At 39.6% G+C, this 22,444-nt stretch overlaps 1 protein-coding gene across 1 annotated transcript in view; it reads left to right on the forward strand.

Moving 5' to 3' along the window:
- The first annotated feature begins 7,893 nt into the window (after positions 1–7,893).
- The window catches only part of MRC1 (mannose receptor C-type 1), a 62,205-nt gene continuing 47,654 nt past the window's right edge, over positions 7,894–22,444 (forward strand). The window contains exons 1-5 of the mRNA XM_049798705.1: positions 7,894–8,004; positions 11,759–12,160; positions 13,620–13,793; positions 18,640–18,804; positions 21,979–22,092. Coding sequence (XP_049654662.1) covers positions 7,944–8,004; positions 11,759–12,160; positions 13,620–13,793; positions 18,640–18,804; positions 21,979–22,092 — 916 coding nt within the window. The 5' untranslated portion in view covers positions 7,894–7,943. The remainder of the gene's footprint in view (positions 8,005–11,758; positions 12,161–13,619; positions 13,794–18,639; positions 18,805–21,978; positions 22,093–22,444) is intronic.

Consider the following 22,444-nt stretch of genomic DNA (forward strand, 5'->3'; position numbering starts at 1 on the left):
ACATGTGTGCATTCACAATGGCAGAGACCTACTGATCATGGATATAGACTTTATTTGTAATCTTGCAAAGTTGCTCGACTGCTACCCAACAGAATATTTGCCAAAAGAATGTTTTAAAGATTTCTTAGGTATTCCCTTAATACTTATAGGAATGCCATAGTATTCCTATTCTAGTGAGACAAGATCAAATATGTGGTTAAGGAGTGTGGCCTATGATTTAATCCAAAATTAGATTATTCGAAGTAAAGTTAAAACAAACAAACAAAGAAACCCCCAAATAACCCTCTTCTCTGCAAACAAAGCCAACCCAGACTCTCTACCTGACAGTTACCTTTTGATCCCATAACCTGCTCAGAAGTTTCTTCTTAAATACTGTCTCCTACTGATTTATTTCTGTCCTAAAGGATGACAGTTCTTGAAGGACCTCTGACAGCTCATGTCTATGGTTATATTTTGAGTTGATAGCGACAATGGAGATGAAGACTGTTGTTTTTGAATTAAACTGGATTTTTTTGTGCTTGTACCATGATATGGCAAATAGAAAGGACTGACAAAACAGCTCTGTACCGTTTATCCTTTTAGCTTGCTCTATCATGTCTCAAGTTATGCCTTTCTTTTCTACCCCCCCCCCCCCCCCCCCCCCCCCTGTTTTCTGGTAAGAAAATCTCTTCATCCTTGATTAAACACTGTTTCATCTACGAACTGCCACATTTCTGCTGTGTCTCTTTTTAACCATGATAAATAACTAGAATTGAGGGCACAGCTCAAAGGTAGTAACTGTTATCAGTATGTTATGGCATTACATTGATTTCAAGGTGTGCCCTGCTCAGCTCCCAGTGAGTTCCAAATTTTGCTGACCTTTGACTCTGCAATAATATCCACACAGTTGTTTATTATTATGCATGAAGAAAACTTTGAGACCACTGGTGTACTTGTAAAGTTGTGAGGGGGATTAAAGTTGTGTATTTACTTTGTTAATTGAGAAGTAGTCTATCAAAAGACTTACAGCACCTAGATAAATGAGAGGTGGCAGTCCAGAGCTTTATAATTGTGTCTTGTGCAGATACCAGTGCTGTGGGTCCCACTGCTCTGGTTGCATACAGCTCTTTGCCATGCAGAGCACTGTAATTAAAACAAAATTCCCGCAGTTATAGCTTAGGAGTGCTTTATTGTTACAGAATGGGAGAGACAACTGAATAGACTGTGAAGAGCAACCAATGCTTACTGCAGTGGCATTCCCTTTCTCCCTCCTGGCTGAAGGGGATTTATTGCATGGATTTCAAGTTTGAGAGCGATTCTGTTCTGGGAGTGAGCTAAGTTACTCCCAAATCTGTGGTGAGCTATTTTCTTCCTGTACAACAGATACCTGCCATAGGTATGTAGGCAGATGATAGAGAAATGAAGTTAATCTCATTTGCTCTATGCTGGACAACTGAAAGGTAAAAAAGGTAATTAAAAAGTTTGTTTGTTTGTTTGTTTTTTAAGAAAAGCATGTAGGGCTTCATAATAAAGGCTTGAGGTGCTGCCTTGAGAAAACCAAAAAAAGTTACTCAGATTTAACTTTTATTCTATTGCTCTACGTAGCACAATGATGTATGTAACTTATTCAGGAATGCAGGCCAAAGCTCAAGTTAGGTAAGACTGGACATCTGAGGTGTTCACAGAAGGGTATGAGGTCCAAATTGCTCCTCTCTTTCTCTCCACTGACAGCAAAGGAAGGTTAGAATGATTGTACTGCTGTCTTAGGAGTTGTGTAGGTGGGCTGAACACATTTGGGCATTTAGAGGAGATTTTTTTGTGGGATTTAAAGTAATTACAAAACAACGAATCTACTTTCTTGGCACTGCTTTACTTTTTTTTTTTTTTTTTTTTCTCCTTACCAGTGGTCAACATTTCTTGTTGAGATATTGGTATTGTAAAACCAGTGCTGAACTGGATCCTACCTATGTTCACTGTTCCTATTAGCTGTCTAATTTCTACATGCTAGCAGAAGTCAACAGGATGAGCTTAAGACCTGCAAAGCAGGAGCTGAGATGAAAAAGTGCTGAAAGTTTTCATAACCCTTATTTCTGACAGTTCCTGTATAGAGGAAAGGTGCCTGATTCAGCCTTATCTACATTTGAAATCAGCTCTGGTGACTGTTAGTCAGCATTCATAGGTTTGCATCTTGGCTCTTGGCAAAATAATGCTATAATTTTTCCTCAATTTGATAGTTACATTTAGTTTGTCTGTCACTGAAAATTCTTAGAGAAAATTCAAGATTTCTGTCCATTTTCTGTGATTTTCCTCTTAGCTTTTAATTCCTTTTGACCCCTGAAAGATTCTGGTTTAAATAAAGGTAAATTCTCTGACTCCAATATACTAATTAGGTTGTATAGAATAGTAAAGTTATTGAAATGATCTTCATAAATAATGTTTTAGTCTGTGTCTGCTGTGGTTTACCCCCAGCCAGCAGCTAAGCCCCATGCAGCTGCTCACTCACTCCCCTGCAGTGGGATGGGGGAGAGAATCAGAAAGGTAAAAGCGAGAAACCTTGTGGGTTGAGATAAAGACAGTTAAATAGATAAAGCAAAAAAGCTGCATGCACAAGCAGAGCAAAATAAGGAATTTGTTTACAGCTTCCCATCAGCAGGTAGGTGTTCAGCCATCTCCAGGAAAGCAGGGCCTTGGGAAGACAGACGCCATAACCCCCAGCGTCCCCCCTTCCTCCTCCTCCTCCTCTCCTCCCCAGCTTTCATTGCTGAGCATGGCATCATCCAGTGTGGAATATCCCTTTGGCCAGCTGGGGTCAGCTGTCCTGTCTGTGTCTCCCCCCAGCTTCTCGCCCACTCCCAACCTACTTGCTGACAGGGCAGCGTGAGAAGCAGAAAAGGCTGTGCAAGGACTGTTCGGCAATAACTAAAACACCTCTGTGTTACCTACGCTGTTTTGGTCATAAATCCACAACATAGCATGATCTGAGGTGCTATGAAGAAAATTAACTCCATCCCAGCCAAAACCAGTACCGTGTCTAACTTTAATTAGCTCTTTACAACAATACAATCTTCTAGAAAGCTCACTCTCAAGAATCGTTCAATAGTGTGAGAATGTTGTTTAAATACTCTAGGACGACTAATGAAACGCTGAAATGTTTCCATTATAGGTAACCTGTTGTAGCATCAAAAAACCTTCACTTGGTTGCATATAAACTATTTCGCTGTTCACAGACTAAGAGTGTAATGTCTGTATCAAGAGAGCAAGTATTTACAACTTGATATCTCACAAGCAAGTTGTGATGTCAGGCATTTAAAGAAAAACACAGAGAAGAATTAAGCTAGGGAGAAGTCATCAGTATCTTCCACTGCAGAACTTACAAACATTGGTATCTTAATGCTGGAAGGCTTCATGATGCCTATGGAAGAAATCTTTCAATACAAAAATCTTTGATATCTCTGGATTCTGTTTAAACCAGACGGTTTTTCTTGGTGGGTAGATAGAAAGTGGCCCAGTTTATGGTTACATTCCTCCCTGTCCCTAAGCAGAATATCTTTACTTTCCAAGCTATTCTCTGAAATGCATATAACTTACAAAGTTTCTCATTTTGAGATCAAAAATCATGTATGTGCTAAACTGGTGGCTTGTTTAAGGAGACATCCTTTCATTAAAAGAAAGAAAGTAAGTCTCAGCTGTGTTCACCAAGTAGCCCCTAACATAATACGCTATTTTTAAGATGTGAACACCTTATAACTAAGGACCTCTTATCTGTATTTTATACAAAACAGTCTCCACCTCACAATCCAATATCTAGCTGTATTTCTGAGACATGACATAGTAGAATACCAGAGAAAAATCAAATTAGAACTACTAAAAGGCACATGACAGCATCTATGTAGGCACACTGGGTGTTCTACAGCCACAGATCTTCTCTCCTTTGCCACTTGAGACTCCTCTATGATGACAAAAAGAAGAAACCTTCTAGAATTTCTTTACTCAGCCTGAGCATCTGAAAACTTCGTGCTGTATTTACTGTGGCTTTTAACTATGCAGGCGACACTCATTTGTAGCTGTAAGCAACCAGAAATGCAAGAGCATGGACGTTTCTCTTTTTTTCATAGTGTGGGTCAAGCATAAACTGAACTTGAAATGTTAGAAATCATGAAAGTATACATACACTCCCAATATCCATGTATATTTATGAAGCAATTAAAGTATATGCAAGGAACAATGACACTCTTGCTTTGCAGTAAAGGCAGAATGTTGGAATTTTTAATGTTTTTTTTAAATTTAAAGCACAGATAAAAGATTGCATTGGTTGAATTTAAAGTGAATATTGTACATGATATTAACAGCATCCTCAAGGCACTTTTACTAGGTAAAGGTTCTCTGGTGACAGATATTAAAGCCTTGACTGTTCTCCTTCCTAAAACATTTTATTATATTTTGTTCTTAGAAATCAGAAACCTCAAAATCAATTTTTTAATAACATTTCAGAGAAATCAGATTTGCATAAAAAGGAAATATTAACTTTGCTAATTTGTATTTTTTTTCCCCTACTCAATGTCTTGTTTATGTAGCTTCTTAATATAGTATAGGTAGTGCGGTAATAGTGAGGATACAAATGATGCCCATTTTGTTCTTGAGTATGTGTTTATTATATATGACTATGCAAACATTAGAAATGTGTAGAAAACTACTGAATGCCATCTGAGAGGTACAGGTTCCCATGTGAAACATCAAAAACTAGCTTGGATGCAAATGTGAAAAAACGGATAATAATCCAGTTGTTTTGCTTCAACACAAACAAAATAGGCATATAATGTTTCAGGTCTGGATATGATTTCATTTAGACTGAACTTTCCATCTTCCTGTTGACTACCAAAGTCAAGGGCCACTGTGACTTCAGGATTTCAGGGTATTTTGCCAGTGCCAGAATCAGAGAGGGTCCGACCTGTTTCAGAGGAATTTAGGCCTTTCTGTTCCAAGTGTAAATGGCAGCTGGCTTGCTACCCACGGAGAGAGTTGAAAACATATGTCTATCTAGGGCACGTATCCTGTCATTAGTTATTTAGCAGATTGGACTTCTGGTAACTATTTCCCTACAAATCACTATAGCCTGAGACTTTGCTGAATCCTTTTGTCTCAAATGTCATAAAATCTTTCCCTTGGACTGTATCAGATCAGAATATATGATTCATGTATTTGCGTGACAATTCCCAAAGAGCAAGCCAGATCCAGACATAATTGTTGAGGAGTATGCTGCAGACGAGACATGGAGGCTACGTGAATAAGCTCATTGAGACCTGTCCTGCTCTAGACAGGGGGGGTGTGTGTGTGTGTGTATGTATATACCCCCACCCCCCCCCCCCCAATGGCTTTGAAGTGGCAGTGTCTCCAATGTGTGCAAGGGAAAATGAGAAAAAAGGCAGTTTTCAGATCAGGAAGGGAGCTAATTTGGTGAGGCATAGATGCCAAGAAAGGATGGAATACTCGTTTTGGAAGTTGCTCTTCCGATGCCTGATTTCGGTTGGAAGGGACCTCTGGCAGTCATCTAGTATGACCCTCTCCCCAAAGCAGGGCTAACTTGAAACTTAGATCAGGTTGCTTAGCTCCTTGTCCAGTTCAAAGAATGGCCTAATGCAGTTCCTTCTGTCACTTCAGAGTATAGCTCATTCCTGGTGCAGCCACCGACTACTGAACAGGTATAACTACTCATCTACTCACTTCCATTTTTCTTCCTATTTGTGTAACACATATGAAATTAAGGTATGTGCAGTCCTTTGATACTTGAATCATCTCAGTTTAATCTAAAGACTTTTGTGGCAGTTGTACTTATATTGAGACAACTTCACACAGCGTCTTCCTTCTCTGTTTATCTTGGGCCAAAAGAATACCATGAATTCCCAAACTTTCAGTGATGGTCTTACAAATAACATTATTTTGTTGGGGCAGTAGCATTATTCTCCATCTTCTGACTTGTTCCTTCTAGCACTAGATGCTTTCCTGGTCTTCCAGGTGTTGCTAACTGCTAGTTAAATAAATATGTAAACAAATATTAAGGTGACTTAGGAAAATATTTTTTCTTCCATCTCTAAAAACACTTTTCATACATGCTTTGAATGCCTGAATCTTTTGAAAGTGGTAGTGCTAGAATATGGAGGAATTATTCATTTCTGAATTATAATCATGATTGTTTGAATTAGCTATAATCTTCTCGGTGTAAGCACTCAGACCTTCTGGTTGCTTGGCATAAAGGCCATTGCAAATAGTTAGCGAATAATAAATATCTGCCATACGCTGCAGCAAGAGATGAAGTTTCCCAGATGAGAATTCATCAACATAACAATACAGAACATTGTCGATTATGGCTGAAATACTTCCCACCTCCTGTCCCTGGGCCAGGCTGTTCCTGACCTTGTACACAGGTCCACAGATGTCATGAGAAATTATGAAGCGCTTCCTCTTCACTCCCTGCACGTAGTCCACAGGAGGGCCCAGCACAGCTGAAGTGCCTCCTGGAATCCCTTCTGATGTTAATGGGAGTTTCATCATTGACTTCAAATGAGCTTGGACTTCATATCCATTGTTTCTTCTCCTCTCATAATATTTCCAAATTACCTTCTCACTCTGCCCTGTCTCCTTCCACACTAATCTCCCACTGGTGTTTCCCTGGATGTGCTCTACTCTTCCACCCAGACCTTCCAGCAAGGAGGCTTTTGAAGATGTTCAATACTTACCAGAGATTTCCAAGTGCATGACAGTACAGGGATAGCTGCTGTACAACATGCTTCACACACACCGTGGGTTTGATGCTTCGCAAATTCATGTATGCTGTATCACAATGCTCAGTAAGTCCCATATGTTACAAATGCCTCTATATGTAAAACAGCAGTAAGACTGATGTTTAAAATCCATTTGGGACCCTTCAGACTGTATATTGGTAACAGCCTCTGAGGAATAACATGCTGCTCCCCACAAAAAAGCACATGGGGAGGTATCGTACCCAGCACAGCAAGAAGCCATAAAAACCTCAAGGGTCTAAAGGTGCTCTGAAGGCACCCTCCTTTTCAGAAGCACTATTTAATTCCACGTAGGTGCTTCAGTTTGTGTAAACCCAGCTAGCAAGCAAGGTTCTGTTTTTCTCACACTCTGATTCACGAGCAAGATTTGAATCCTGTTAACAGCAGATACAGCCACCACAGTCAGAAGAATAAATAAATCGGTTGAATGTCATGTATTGGAGCTCAGAAAAATGCCTCGTTAAGAGTTTTTAAGCCCGTGCGTCCACTCAGGCTCTTCCTTTCCGCGCCCCCCCCGCCCCGGCCCCGCGTTCCGCTCCCCGCCGGTCGTTGGAGCAACCTGCTCGCACGTGTGGGAGGAGTGATGGGGACGGGCGGGGGGGGGGGGTAACCCAAATCCCGGTTCCCCAAAAGTAGGTCTCTGCTACTCCCGCAGTCCTCGCTCTCGGGAGAAACTCGGTCGTTTGAGCGGGGGTTTTGTTTGAGGCTTGAGTTCACCTCAGAAAGAGAGGAGGAGGAAGGATGTCCTGCTCCCTCGGCGCGGGTTTGGCTAATTTTCTTGGAAAACAAACCAGTGACACACGTGCGACGCTGACAAGGTAGCAAAGGGGATAAAAAAAAAAAAAAAAGAACCAGCACCACAACAACAAAAAAAAAACCAACCCCAGCCCTCCTCTCAGCTATCACCACTTTATCACCTGCATGTGCCTGGAAGGAGGCTCTTCCCTCCGCTGAGAGGGGGAAAAAAAAAAAAAATCAGCTTAGGAAAGCAAAGTTTGAACAGCGAATTCCTGTTATTTCAAAGCGCCCCATGTGACAGGATATTTCCTTATCATTTCGAGCCCAGAGCTTTCCCCTGATCCACCAGCCCTTCACAAGTGCGGAGGACCTGCCCGGCGGGAAACCCTCTCCTCACAGCGGCGGGGCGCCACGGGCGAAGCCGCGGCGATGGCTCCTTCCCCGCTCCTGCTTCTCCTCGCACTTCTCCCCCGGGTTTTTCCGCTGCTGGGTAAGTGCCCGCAGGGGCTGTGCGGGGTGAGACGTGCCGAGAAAGGAGCGGGGTCGTGGCGGGCACCGAGCCCAGCCAGACCACGGAGGGGGGTAGGTAGAAAACGTCCGCGCAGGTGGAAAAGCCCGCGGTCATTTTAACCACCTCGGTGCTGCCTGAGAAGAGCCTCGATGCGGCGGGGCGGGCGGCTGAGGGAGGGCCCGAGGGGAGGCGGTAGCCTCCCCTCGGGCCCTCCCTCAGCCGCCCGCCCCAGCTGCCTCCCCTCTTCATCCGCACCCTGAGGTACCCAACGGGCGAAGCTGCCCGACGAGGCAGCCTTTTGGGTGGCAGTGGTGGTGCGGGTGCCAGACCGACCTGTCACCGGCAGTGCCTCGGTTTCCCTAGGCCTGAGGACCTGCTTTTGGCAGATGGCTTTTGTGGGGGGATGTTGAGGTAGCTGAGGTATTGGCACGGATTAGGGCTGCGAAAACAGGTGAAAGCTGTGTTTCTGGGTGAAACCTGGAACTTACACCCGCGTGCTCTGAGAATTACCGTGATTTCCAGCGCGCAGCTATTTTTCAGTGAAAGTTTTGCATCTGCCCTTCCTGAAAGCCTCTCGGCATCCTCCACACTCCAGGTTGAGGTCTACTGAAGCAAAACTTCATAACGCTGCCTTGTAACCATTCTTGCTTTGTGCAATTAGCAGCAATCATTGTAGGCCATCTGGTAAGCGAGAGTCTGCGTGGAGAAGTCAGTCATCTTACCTGCTTGCTGCCTCATTGCTTCCCCGTCTTTTGCTTCTGGCTTTTGCTGTGCTCTTCTGGTGCTCTCCATTAGTGTTTAACACTGGTAGCACTTCACTGTGTTACTTCTTGATTTACACTTGCATAATCTGTGATAGTTTGCAAACACTGCAGAGTGTGAAGCTACCTTGGCATACTGGAAAATTCTACTGTGGAAAAGATACTTGGTCAGTGAGATTTTACGGTACTTGGCACAATTATCAGATACAAGCTGAGGCCAGGGATAGACAAATAGTCACAGTGTGGTGGCTGAAGAAAAATGAAAGCCCGGGAGAAAAATTCTATTATGATCTACTTGGGACTTTTGAGGAAAGAGATGCTAGATCTCCCTGTATGGGTTATAATGGTGAGGTAAGTTGGTTCCTGTGCCTGGCATGTTGCTATGCATTTTAAAGAACCTCCTTTCAGGGCTAAGTTTCAAAATATGCATTACTCTGTTAGAAATTGGTGTAATTCAAAGTACCAAGACTGTGGTACTCATGATAAGTGCTGTGGTGGACCTTTAAGCGTACCACCTACAGCTCATCTATAGTGAAGAATTGCACCCTGTTAGGGGAGCTCTATAACAAATATTGCTACAGGACAGTGAAACACAGTCAATGGTTATATAAGTAATTCTGCTCAGCCCATTTTACAGATACAACTCACCATGTCAACAGGAATGGTATCAACTGTTTACAGAGGAGAGTTGGCAGGGCATAGAAAGTGTTGCACAAATACCTGGCTTATTTCATATTCTTCTAGACTATCTAATAACTCACACAGAAAGTGTTGTACGGGAATCTCCTTTGGTGTCCCAGCAGGCAGAACAAACACAGAAATAAAGCCGTAAACTAGAGCAATACAGGACTGTGCTACAAATCTGCTGTATGGTCATGGATGAGACAGGAGCAGCTCTGGGGGGAAGGAAATCCTGCAACTACAGTCTCAGCCACCGTTGCTTTTGCATCCTGCTACCTCCTGTTCTGTCCTCCTGCTTTGGCGCCAACTTCAATGCCTGCTTGGCTGTGTTGGCCCTTTAGCTGCTTACCTATGTATTATTCCCTGTCAGAGCCCTGTGTGTGCTGGGGGACTTATACAAGCAGCCGTGCTGTGTTTACACACTGCTAATGCTTTGTAAAGATGAAGTCAGAATAGCAGAGGGCCAAAGATTTGTCTCTTCCCCCCCCTCCCCCCCCCTCCCCGGCCAGACGTCTTTGTTCAGCTTTCTGTCCTTATTTCTGAAGCCAAAACTGTGCACCCTTTCAGGCTTGGGTGAAACAATCCAGGCTTTTGACTTTGGGGTACCTTTTTCACATATGTAGCATCCTGTCTTTAACACCATAAGCTGCATAAAATAAGGAATGTTATTTTAGGTCACAAATACAATTGTAGCAGTTTGAAAGATCAGGCAGTGTTTTCCACACGTGAAAATGTCTGACATGTCTTCTACCCAGAAACTTTAAATAAGATTTCAGGAAAAGGAGAGTTGCAAGCATTGCATATATCAGTTTACAATAACATTGTGCTAAATGCTAGTAGAAAAGCAGAATAAAAAAAGTTATCACCAGCAGTGATAATTATACATTTCCTTGTATTGTCTGTGAGTAAAACAGATTGGCAAAAGGCAACAATTTCTGTCTCCAGTGCTCATCAGTTTTACACTACTTCCCAGTGAGTTGGAAGCCAAAGGACAGGAGAAGGAAACTGAACCATGGATGAGATAAGTCTAGGTCAGCTCTTTCTCTGAGAGAGAGGTTATTTGTTCCCAGGTTGTTCTTCTGAAGAAAAGTACAATCATTTCCACATTGGAGCCTCAGCAGAGAAGGGAAAATTTTCTGTGGTTAACCTGTTTTCCTCTTAAATACTTCTCCATTATAGAATTTGTTTAATTTGGTAATCATACACTAAAATAAATAATGTTTTAATTAGCTTCAATCCCCAGAGTCACATATATTAGTATTTCTCTTTCCTAGCTTGTAGCCCAGTTAAAATATAGTTTTAAGACCTTGTGCATCCTGTTACGTTATGTGATCCAATATCAGAGAGAACTATTAAGTTACAGTGCTAAAATGTATCTCAAGGGGATCAGAGAGGAGAAATTCTCAGTCTCTGGGCAAGACCAGCTCAGAAATGTTGCACTCCATAGTACATCCAAGCGTAAGAGATGCTAAAAACTTTTCTAGTGGTTATGATTTTGAAATAAACCTTGAATACATGAAAATGCATGCTGTAAAGCACTATTTGCTAAGAGGGAGAAATAACATTTGGACCTATGAAGAGCCTTGTAGATTTTCATGAGTCATTAAGAGACATAACTGATGATGGCAAATCCCACTGTTGTCAGTATTTTAAGAAAGGAGAAAGAAATCACTGATTACTCTAGTTGAGTGAAAAATTAATATGCTGTTCTAGCCCTACAAGTAGCTTGTGTATAAAGCTTAAAAAAATATCCTTCCCCTCAGTTAAGACTTAAAGGATCTTAGCAGAGCTTACGGGAACAGAAGTCCCTGGTGTGGGGAAATGGAGCCTGAAGAAATTAGTGGCTGTTGTCATCTCCTCACACCTGGAAGCCAGGATCAAGGAGCCAGTGCTGCTGGAGTGCTCAGTGTCAGGATCTGCAGTGTGTGGTGTGCGTGCTCCCTTGTTTCAGTAACTCCCATGGGTGCAGTTTGGAATAATAACATGAGTGTGTTTTTTGTCTTCAGTTTCAGCCAAGCTATAAAGTTATAGGAGACACTAGAGCTGCACCTCTGCTGCCTTGTGCTTTTGCATGTAGATGCTTTCACTGACGCAAATAGTTGAAATGTCCTCACATCTGAACTAGTTGCATTCTACAGTCACTTTAACAGGTGTATGCCACAGGAGTACCGCACCTTCTTTTGCTGAACAGATTATGAGATTTTAACCCCAATAATAGTGTCTAGATTAATATTCAATTTAGATAGTATGTAAGATTACTTCAAATTATTCCAGTGATTTTTGTCTTACAGATACTAGCATCTTCTTAATATATAATGAAGATCACAAGCGCTGTGTACTGGCTCAAAGTTCTAATTCAGTGACTACTGCTCCCTGCGTTCAAGAAAATGAGTCACAAAAATTCAGGTGGGTCTCAGATCACCAGCTTATGAGCATAGGATTCAAATTGTGCTTGGGAGTGCCTTCGAAGAAAGACTGGGTTCCGATCACTCTGTATCCTTGTGACAAGGCTAGTGAACTTCAGCGATGGGAATGCAGAAATGAGACTCTCTTTGCAATCCAAGGGGAAGATTTGTTTTTCAACTATGGAAACAGACAGGAAAGGAATATTATGCTGTACAAGGGATCTGGTTTATGGAGTAGGTGGAAAGTCTACGGAACCACAGACGATCTGTGTTCTCGAGGCTATGAAGGTAAAGTTCTGTAAATTAATTTCTGTATTTCAAACTCATTTCTATGTGTCTCTAATTAAAATATTTAGAAGTGTAGGAGAATTTCCTTCATCTCATTAATGATCAGTGAGTGTGACTTCTGGTGAAATCAGGAATACTTCAGTATGTGTTTTATGTTTTTTGAGGGGTTCATTTTGCTTTTTTGTCAAAGTTGTCAAAGTTCTGACAGATCATTAACCGTGCATGGTAGTGATTCATTTGAAGAGGGGAAAAATAGTCTATGGTTATTCAGAACATGTGTATAACTATTACACAACAGTTAATGATAGCTTTTACTCTTTACATGTGTACAGAAAGACCTAGTGTAAGTGTATAGTCATGTTGATTATGTTTTTTTCTTTTTCCTTGGGGAGAAAATATTATTTATGCTGTAAGGATTTAGTTAACTCTTGACATCTTCAGCTCCAGTATATTGAAGATGCATTCCTAGGTGTTTGAAGTGAGTCTCAGAGTTGGTGCTGAAGTGTTAGACAAAGAAATAAGATATTTTAAATAGTTAAATTTGAAAAAGTTATGTATGATACATACATACATACAGACATATATATATTTATGATAAGTATCTGGGAATATGTTTGGCTCCCATTTAGTATTCTTTAATAAAAATAAATGGTCACAGAGGGAGGTATAGATGCATTTTCCATGGCTTACACAATGGCTGATTACAGTACTAGTCCTTGGTCTAAAGCCAGAATAAAAGAACTCTAGCAAAGCAAATTATGTGAAAGGAGGCGGGGGGAGACGGCGTGATGGCCTGCCATTCCATCCTCCTTTGTTTTCTAGCAGCTCTGTGAGACAGTGACCTTGGTATGTCACCTCTCTAGCAGTCCCTGTCAAATAGTGTTCCTCTGTATGTCCTCCCATCAATGCATGTACATTATATGTGCACTCACAGAAAACTGCTTTAGTTACTTTGATAAGTTTCCTCAAGTCAGGCTTCCGATGAAACAAAGATTACTTTTAGATGTCAGTGGAAATTTTATTTGGTTGTAGTATATTGGAGTCACCTGTGGTATATATCTTTCAATTTTATACGTATGTGCTCTTCCCTGTGTAAAATGGTCCGCAATTGAGTGGGTTATTGACAGAAGAATCAGAAGTTGTTTGTGCTTAAAAAGAAAATTGCTTAACTGTGTGGATTTTATACTTTTGATTGTTATACATGTAAAATTTAACACAGGAATGTACTTGTCTTAGCTCAGTCAGTTCTGGTCAGTGGTCTGTTTAAGCAATAAAAGTTTGTCTCATTGTGGACATGGTTGCCAACTTAGACCTAGAGAGTAAAATTATCCATGTCCCATTTCTAGTACAGTTAAGCATTGCTTTCTATAATTTCCTATAATATGATCATAAAGCTGAACTGATGTATATCCCATGCTTATGACTGTTTATACATTTTTAAATTCTTATGTCTCCTTAGATACCTACACAGTGAAAGGAAATGCCAATGGAGCACCTTGTGTATTCCCTTTTAAGTTTGGTGATAAATGGTATGCTGACTGCACAGATGCTGGCAGATCAGATGGCTGGTTCTGGTGTGGAACCACTTCAGACTTTGATGTTGACAAGATGTATGGATTTTGCCCATTGAAATGTAAGTTTTGTATGTTCATGATTCTGTTGTACTGTTATTCAGCTGACTGGAAATATTGGTGTCTTCATCATGTGCTTTACTGTACAAAATACAGTCTGAAATGGTGCATTTTTCTGTTTTTACTCAGCCTGCTATCATTTTAGGAACTACTTAAATACATAAATGTAGGGCTCAGCATAAAAAAAAAAATTGACCAACTACATCCAGGTGAAAGTGTGTTAATCATATGCTGGAATCTGTAATTACACCATTTACTTAAATAGACAGTTAATTAGATGTAAAGACGTTACATTAGTATATGCAAAAGGCTGTGTAGAAATTTGTGCAGCAGAACTGGAAGCTAGAATATAGCTTAATTGAAAATTAAGACTACTTTGTAGAATGAGTTGCCTTTTAAACATGAAGGAGCTTACATGAACTTTTTACTAAATGCCAGTATTTCCCAAATCTGCGTGCTATGTTGTAGTTCTGTATTTAAAATCAGTGAGAAGTATTTATATTCTAAATTCCCTGGTTTGAGTACAGTTAGAGTTTCAACCGTAGTATTATGAATATAAAGATCTTGATTAAGAAACGTTGATATTACTTTAAGTAAATTGGAGTAATATGCCTGTATGTATTTGAATTCTTTTAAATTTGAATACAGTTTCTCTGAACTTCTGTGAAACATGTACTAAGCATTTTGTCTGCAAGCTGCTGCTTCTTCTGTCATGCTGAGAGAGGTAGCACTTCTCCCTCCCTTCTTTTTTATCATGTTTTGCTGTAAAGCTCCAGCTGACCACAGTCAGAGCTAAAGAGAAAAGTATGTCTTTCCTTTGATGTGAAGAAAACAGTTTGGGTTGATCTTAACTGGTTTGGTGATGAAATATTAGTGTCCTTGCCTGATCTCCATGAATGCTGCATTCATTATTTCAGACAAATAAAAATTTCATGTTTGTTTGTTTGTTTGTTTGTTTCTATACCAGTATTACTTTTCAAGATATTAAAAACATGTTGGGAATATCAATCCCATCAATACAGCACATGCAAGGTCAACTTAAGAATGCTACCTGTCTAGTGTTCTCTGAGTATAGCAAATAGGAGGTATCATTAAATTTTGTTTAATTCTTTGGCATAATGCAAGGAAATCCATTCAGATTACTGTGATTGCTTTTGGAAAAAGCTGCTTCATGCTGATTGCCTGCATGTTTCCTTCCTCATTCTTCAGTACTGGCTATAAAATATTCAAGTTTGGGTCATGTATTTTAATGAGAGACAGGCTGTGCTAGCAGAAGTTTTAGTCAGCCCTATGAAAGAGGAATGCACTGCATGAGAGAGCGATGTTAATAAACTTCAACAGCACCTTTAAACATAGAATTCCATAGAAGTCTTTTTATGTTAAAGATTATTTAATAAGAGTGAAATGTTTGGTTTTTCTTAAGCTGGCTGCGGGAGCAAAGTTGTGATATGAAAATATGTGATGCAGCCTATTACAGCTGTTCATACTGGGGCCTGGACATAAGTGAAATTATCATGACTGAACCAGTCACTTTTATTCATTGTGAGCAAAACCAGCTCAAATGTTCTCCAAAATGAAGAGGGCATAAGACTATAATTATAACAGTTATTATACTCAATAGAGGTGTAGAAATTTGACCAGTGAGATAACGTAATTGTGAGTATGACCCTTTATTTGGTGCTTTAAAAAGAGATGCTGATACAGTGACAATAGAAACTTAAATGCCACAGGACGAATCAGAAGTGTTGCTGTATCAGACAGTTTTTAGTAGCTTAGGAAATACCGGTTCTTTACAGGTTACACTGTGTCTTTTTGAGCTGTATGTTGCACTGCAATATAAAAGTAGGTGCTGGGGAAGAAAACAGGTTGTACAGTGTAAGACCATCAGGCGAGTGAGTCATGAGATATGCCTATAGCTGTATTCAAGTGAGCAAAAGTCTATTGAGGCCCCTTTCTTGACAGATGAAAGAGCTAGAATTTCTGTGAAGAATTTAGAAAGCCTTATAAGTGATGCATAAAACTTGCAGCTGACTAGGAAGGAAACAAAAAGTGCAGAGAATGAGGAAATATTTAAATAGTTATAGCCTGGTATGTTAATTATCGGGCAAATCTACATCTTTGTATTCATTCACAAATACTGAATTTATTTTTTTATGACAGGCTTTTTCCCCATGCTGGTGTTTCAAGATATTTTGAAGGGGTTTTCATTGTGGTTCTATGGCTGGTTCAAAATGCCTGGTGAATTGGTCAACTAAGTTATATGGGGTTAATTGTGTTGTTTCTTCTGATTTATCTGGAATTCATAACCTGACTTTGGACCTCACAATTTTTTCTAGGAGAGAGAAAGAGAGGAGCACTTTGGGAAAAGATATCTAAGTGAAGATAAGCATGTGAAGGAAGTTTAGTATAATTCAGACTTTTTTACTATTGACAGCATTGTATCTTTATATATGATATTATAAATTCACATAAATTGTAATGTCTTTATTATGAGATTCCTTCCTTGCTATATGCTCAGAGAGGCAGTGATGGCAGTTATTTTATAGATTGTCTAACACAATTTATATTCAGTTTTTGTTTGCCATGATTTTATTCATGTGGTTTCCAAGGATATTGGACTAAGACTCCTACTTGCTTTGGATGGATAACTAAACAAACAAGAACACTTTATTGTTACTGCTAGTCAAAGGCCAGATTTCAGCTTGCAATTTTGAAATTAAAATCTCTCAAGATTCTTCCATTTCCTAATTCAGGAGAAAGACCGTATTTTGATATGGTAATCATGTTGACTTTTTTTTAGTTATAAATGTCATAAATGTCTGCATTGGTCAAGACTTTGTGCCTTTCCTGTAAGTTTGAACTTGTCTGTCAAGGGCTATAGCAGAAATTCAATGCATTTTTGGTCTGCTTTGCTTTGTTTTAAAGACTGAGAACTTTCAAAGACACAAGTGAAATTTTCCAATTTACTATATCATACTTCTGGGGTTTTGATAGTAATCATAGCGGAAATAGCTAGTTCTCACTAATTTCAGTGTATACAAAAAGCATGCTGAATTCATCTGTGTAGGGATAAAGTTCAGCTTTTTAATTCTTTTTCCAATTACGTACTAAAGACAGGTGGGGTTTAACATTAATTTAGTTTAGATGCTAAAATATATCATTCCAGAAAAGTGATTCGTCTTCTAGTTTCTTGGGATACTGAACTTTAAACAATAGCATATAGTTTTTCCAAAATCCTGCTCTGTGAAGGAATCTGACCTCACAGAACTCAAAAATCTTAAAACCAAATTTGCCAAGGTTCATAAATGAACTTTATTTTTATGAAAGACAAAAGTTCTACAGGAGAGCACCATATGCAAGTCAGCTATAAATTATGGGACTAGGAGTGTGAGGTGGAAGGTTGGATGAATGCCTGAGACTTGTTTACCTCTTCCTCTGTAATAATTGTACAAGATTTATAAAACCCTTTCTATCAAGTCAGAGGCAGCTTTATTTACTGAATTATAGATTGTACTATTTTTGCAGTCTCCATTTTATCCCAGGCTTGTGCTTGTGCACAGGAATTTATGTTCTTGTAGAACACTGTGTAGCGAAGATATTTTGCCTTCTGATAGTCATAAAATATTTTGGACAGAAGTTGGTTTGTGGATAGTGATAATGGGATGAAAGTTCCCATTTTTAGTCAAGTGTCATTATTACAGTAGGTTATATTAGATTTTTTTAAATAAAGATAATTTGAAAAGAAGCGCTTCATATTATCTATAGACTTTCAGATTTAATACAGGAAAAAGTGGGACTAGTTACTGACCTGCTGACATTTAACGTGTATCATCCTTTGTCTTGAGTTTTGTTTATTGCACTGTTTTCCTCTTATTTGCACACTTAAGTTTTCTGAGCTCTCTGAATTCGGAAAAGGAAAAGACCTCTTTCTCAAATTTTTCACAGCTTGCAACTTGAGAAACTCTGATACAGGATTTTCAGTCATTTTCCCATTGTCAGCAGACATACAGTTACCTCTGATATACTCTGCTTTTGTCATGCAACTTTAATCTCTTTATGTGATATGTTGCTCAGTGTTGGGGGCTCCTGTAGGTTCCATTTTTGGCAGAGCAAGATCATACTTGTGGGGATTCAACTGAGACGAGCCAGGAGAGACTGCAGCAACGTAAGGAGTGTGGTACCATCTGGGGCCACTTCTAATGTTGGGCCGGGCTGGATGATGTTTTCACTGGTTTAGCATTGCCTAAATGTGCCAAGTTCAGGAGATCACAGTCAGGTCACATGGCAGAGAAGAAAGCGTGATGGTATGTCAGATATATGTATAAGACAAATCAGGAATTGAAGGAAAATGTGAGATAGATGTTGGTAATGTAAGTTTTGCCTTCAGTGCTTGGGTCTGATTACCTCTGTCACAGTAAGAAAATACATAGTCACTTTACATAGTTCCCAAAATTAGTAAAAAATTGGGGTTTCTAATCTCAGAAAAGTGGTCAGCTTGATATACACTTTAGCTACCATAAATCTGTAATTTTTTAGTCTTTTTCTCCACAGTGACAAATCAACTCTTTTAGCATGACTTTAGCCACTCAACTTCTACCTTAAACAGCAATTTTGTTATACTGGAGAAAATGGTGACCTTGTTTCATTACCTGCGTACTGTCCAACACAGCTGTCATGGTTTAACTCTGCTCTGGATTTACTAACACATTAGAGAGCCTCAGGACTCCTTTCAAACCAGTTGTCTATAGCAGTGTTTAGGTTTTGTGTATTTTTGCTATGCAATTTATTATGTATTTTACCTGGCTCCGTCTTCATGATCAGTAACAGCATTTCTTTTTCTCCCTACAGTTAACAGTATTGATTTGTTGTGGAATACAGATCCCTTAACAAATGTCCAGTATCAGATAAACTCTGAGGCAGCTCTGAAATGGCACCAGGCAAGAAAAAGCTGTCAACAACAGAAGGCAGAGTTATTAAGCATCACAGAGTTGCATGAACAAACATACCTGACAGGTAGGGTAATAATTTCCATCAGGCTTTTTTAAAAGGGCATTATTGTAACAGTGACACTTCTGTAGCATGTAACATCTTGAAAATTGCTATTTGTTCAATTCTAGTAATTAGTAAATTTAAATTGTTATCTTGAATGATTCAGCTGGGAAAATCGGACAGATAATGATTATTTTATCTTGATTAAATATTGCCAGAAGCTTAGAGTGATATAAAAAATACAGCAATTAAGTAATGCAAACAATGAAGAATGAATGTTGGAATGCAGAAAAATGCAAAATAGTTTGTAAACCAAAAATGTAGATACCAAGATCGCATCCTTCTTGTGCTCTACTTGTGTGCACTTGTCAGCATTTTTGGCCTATCTCATTGAAGCTGTCATATCATCAGGATGTGCTAAAATATGAAAAAGAAAGAAAAGGAAGTAATAAAAGGACTCACAAATAGCTTGCTTTATTTTTGATCTCCTTCAGTGTTTTTTGAAGTAATTTCCAAACTTCTCTGAGAAAATTCTCTTCTGAATTTGTACTTGAATATATTTACATTCTACGGTGAGACAGTCTTCTCTTTATTACCTTCTTAGCCTGTGTACACACATGAAATAGTCCACTAATTCATCTATTAAATAGATTAGAAAATATTTTGAGTATGTTACATCAGTTGGAAGATAAACTATTCTATGCCATAAGCTATATGTTGTACTATGTAAGTTCACAGAATCAGAGAATTAGAGAATGGTTTGGGTTGGAAGGGATACTTAAAGGTCATCTAGTCCACCCTCCCTGCCATGGGCAGGGACATATTGGACTAGATCAGGTTGCTCAAAGCCCCATCCAACCTGACCTTGAACACTTCCAGGGATGGAGCATCCACAACCTCTCTGGGCAACCTGTTCCAGTGTCTCACCACCCCCATTGTAAAAAATTTCTTCATTATGTCCGACCTAAATCTACGCTCTTTCATTTTAAAACTGTTGCACCTTGTCCTGTCCCTACAGGCCCTTGTAAAAAGTCTCTCTCCATCTTTCTTATAAGTGCCCTTTAAATATTGAAAGGCTGTGATAAGGTCTCCCCAGAGCCTTCTCTTCTCCAGGCTGAACAACCCCAGCTCTCTCAGCCATTCTTCATAGGAGGGGTGTTGCAGCTCTCTGATGAATTTCCATGCCCTCCTCTGGACCTGCTCTAACAGGTCCATGTCTGTCTTGTACTGGGGACCTGAGAACTGGATCCAGTACTCCAGGGGGGCGTCTCACCAGAGCAGAGTAGAGGGGCAGAATCACCTCCCTTGACCTGCTGGTCACGCTTCTTTTGATGCAGCCCAGGATACAGTTGGCTTTCTGGGCTGCAAGCACACATTGTCAGGTCATGTCCAGCTTTTCATCCACCAGTACCCCCAAGTCCTTTTCCACAAGGCTGCTCTCAATCCGTTCACCTCCCAGTCTGTATTGATATTGGGGATTGCCCCGACCTAGGTGCAGGGCCTTGCGCTTGGTCTTGCTGAACTTTGTGAGGTTCACATGGGCCTACTCCTCGAGCCTGTCAAGGGCCCTCTGGATGCCATCCTCTCCCTCAAGCGAATCAACCACAGCACTCAGCTTGGTGTCATCTGCAAACTTGCTGAGGGTGCACTCATTCCCACTGTCTATGTCATTGGTGAAGACATTTAACAGTATTGGTCCCAATGCAGACCTTAGAGGAATACCACTTCTTTTTGGTTTCCACTTGGATATTGAGCTGTTGACTGTAACTCTTTGGATGCAGACATTCAGCCAATTCCTTATCCATCTAATAGTCCATCCATCAAATCCATATTTCTCCAATTTAGAGGAATGATAAATGTATTTTTAACGCTATGAACAGTCTGTTCTGTCCAAACTTTTGTTTTCAATTTAAAGATTTGGTCGAGACATAGGTCTTTTTTTTTTTTTTACTGAGTGTGGTGAAATTATTGTTGAAATTAGTGCTCAAGGGACCAATCTGGCACTAACATATAGAAGTGAGTTATTAGTAGCTGTGTTTTAATTGCAAACTAGTAGATATGGCTGCCAAATGTATGTGAAAATCAGTTTTTCATTCTGCAGCTACCCTGGCACTACCAGGATTTCCTGTCATGCTCAGTTCTTGATTGTTTTAACCACAACTTGTTTGTATTGAAGTAGTACTGGAACACATTAATGTGTTGGTGCCAAATCAGGCTCTGGTATGACATTCCAGTCCTTTCCAGTGCTTAACTACCCCATCTTTTAGCCTTGCCATGTTTCAAGTGCTGCCCATAATCATGGTGTCAAAGACAACTAAAATACATAGAGCAAAATTACATACTGGCATGATGCCATTGGTAGAAGCAGAAATGAATAAAATATATAGCGCAATGATTTTCTGTGAGCTATGCAGAAATACATTTAATTAAAAAAAATCAGCAGCCATCTAGCTGGGCTTCCAAGTCTTCTCTGAAATGCAGAGATAGACAATTGATTAATAATGGCTATAAATAATGCTAGAGAATTCAGCAGGGCCATACATAAGCATGATATTTCTAGGTGCTTTTCAGAACTAGAGCAATAAGTTGGAACTGGTTTTGGAAGCCTGACTTATCATAGGCTAAAAGAAGTGAAATCAGATGAGTCTGAAAAATGTACAAGATGTGCTGTTAAAAAGACGATGTTTCGAATGATGGCATTTTAGTGTACTTTGATAAAATGTGAACAGATTTTTTGCTTTACAGTATTTTGTAAATTTGAAACTCACACTTGTTAATTTTATTGGAAGAGAAAATCCACAATAGGAAACTATTCACATTTCATTTTAGAATACTGATTTTTGGTTTTGTGAACTTTTGTGCAACTTTATCAATTTAATATTTTATAATTCTGGAAAAAATCATTTGTTTAATATTTATGATTATTGGTTTACCAAGAGCATGCAGAAGTGTTTGTTTTCTATTGTCATAAAATTATCCACACCTAAAAATGTGAAAACTAAAACTGAAGTGACCCATGTAAGATGACATGTTTTGCAGGTTTAGCATAGCCACCTTAATTAAAAGGTTAAAAGTTGTTAAAATTTGTACTGGGAAAAAGGAGAAGCAGACAGTTTAGCTAGAATTCAGCTGTCATGTTTTGAGAAAGTGTTTGCTCTTGCTGTGCACTTTCAGTATCTCTCTGTCTCTGTTACCTAGGTTTGACTGGCAGACTGAGTTCTGCTCTCTGGTTTGGTCTTAACAGTTTGAATTTCAACAGTGGATGGCAATGGGTTGGTGGTGCTCCTTTTCGATACTTAAACTGGGTTCCAGGTAAGGTTAAATATGTTGCTGCTCAGTTTAAAGGGCAAAAAAATTTTGTCATTGTGTAACGTATTTCTTTTCTAGTACTCTGTTCTCCTGCAATTATTGACCTTGTTTTGGTGTTGAAAGATTCTGACTGTAGCTATAAACCCTGTGAGTAGTGGCCCTTATGCTAGGGATACACACTGGCGTTAATTTATTATTCACAATGGAAACGGTAGCCTCAAAATCCAGAGGAAAGTTTTAAAATTAATCTATTTACAGTTCATATGTATATCTTCTTAATTTACTTTATTTCTATATGAATACAGAATAAATCTGATGCTACGTCTTCATTTGTGAGATTAGGCTGCTCAGTGTA

The sequence above is a fragment of the Accipiter gentilis genome, chromosome 4, assembly GCF_929443795.1.
Source record: "Accipiter gentilis chromosome 4, bAccGen1.1, whole genome shotgun sequence".
NCBI classification, from domain to species: Eukaryota; Metazoa; Chordata; class Aves; order Accipitriformes; family Accipitridae; genus Astur; species Astur gentilis.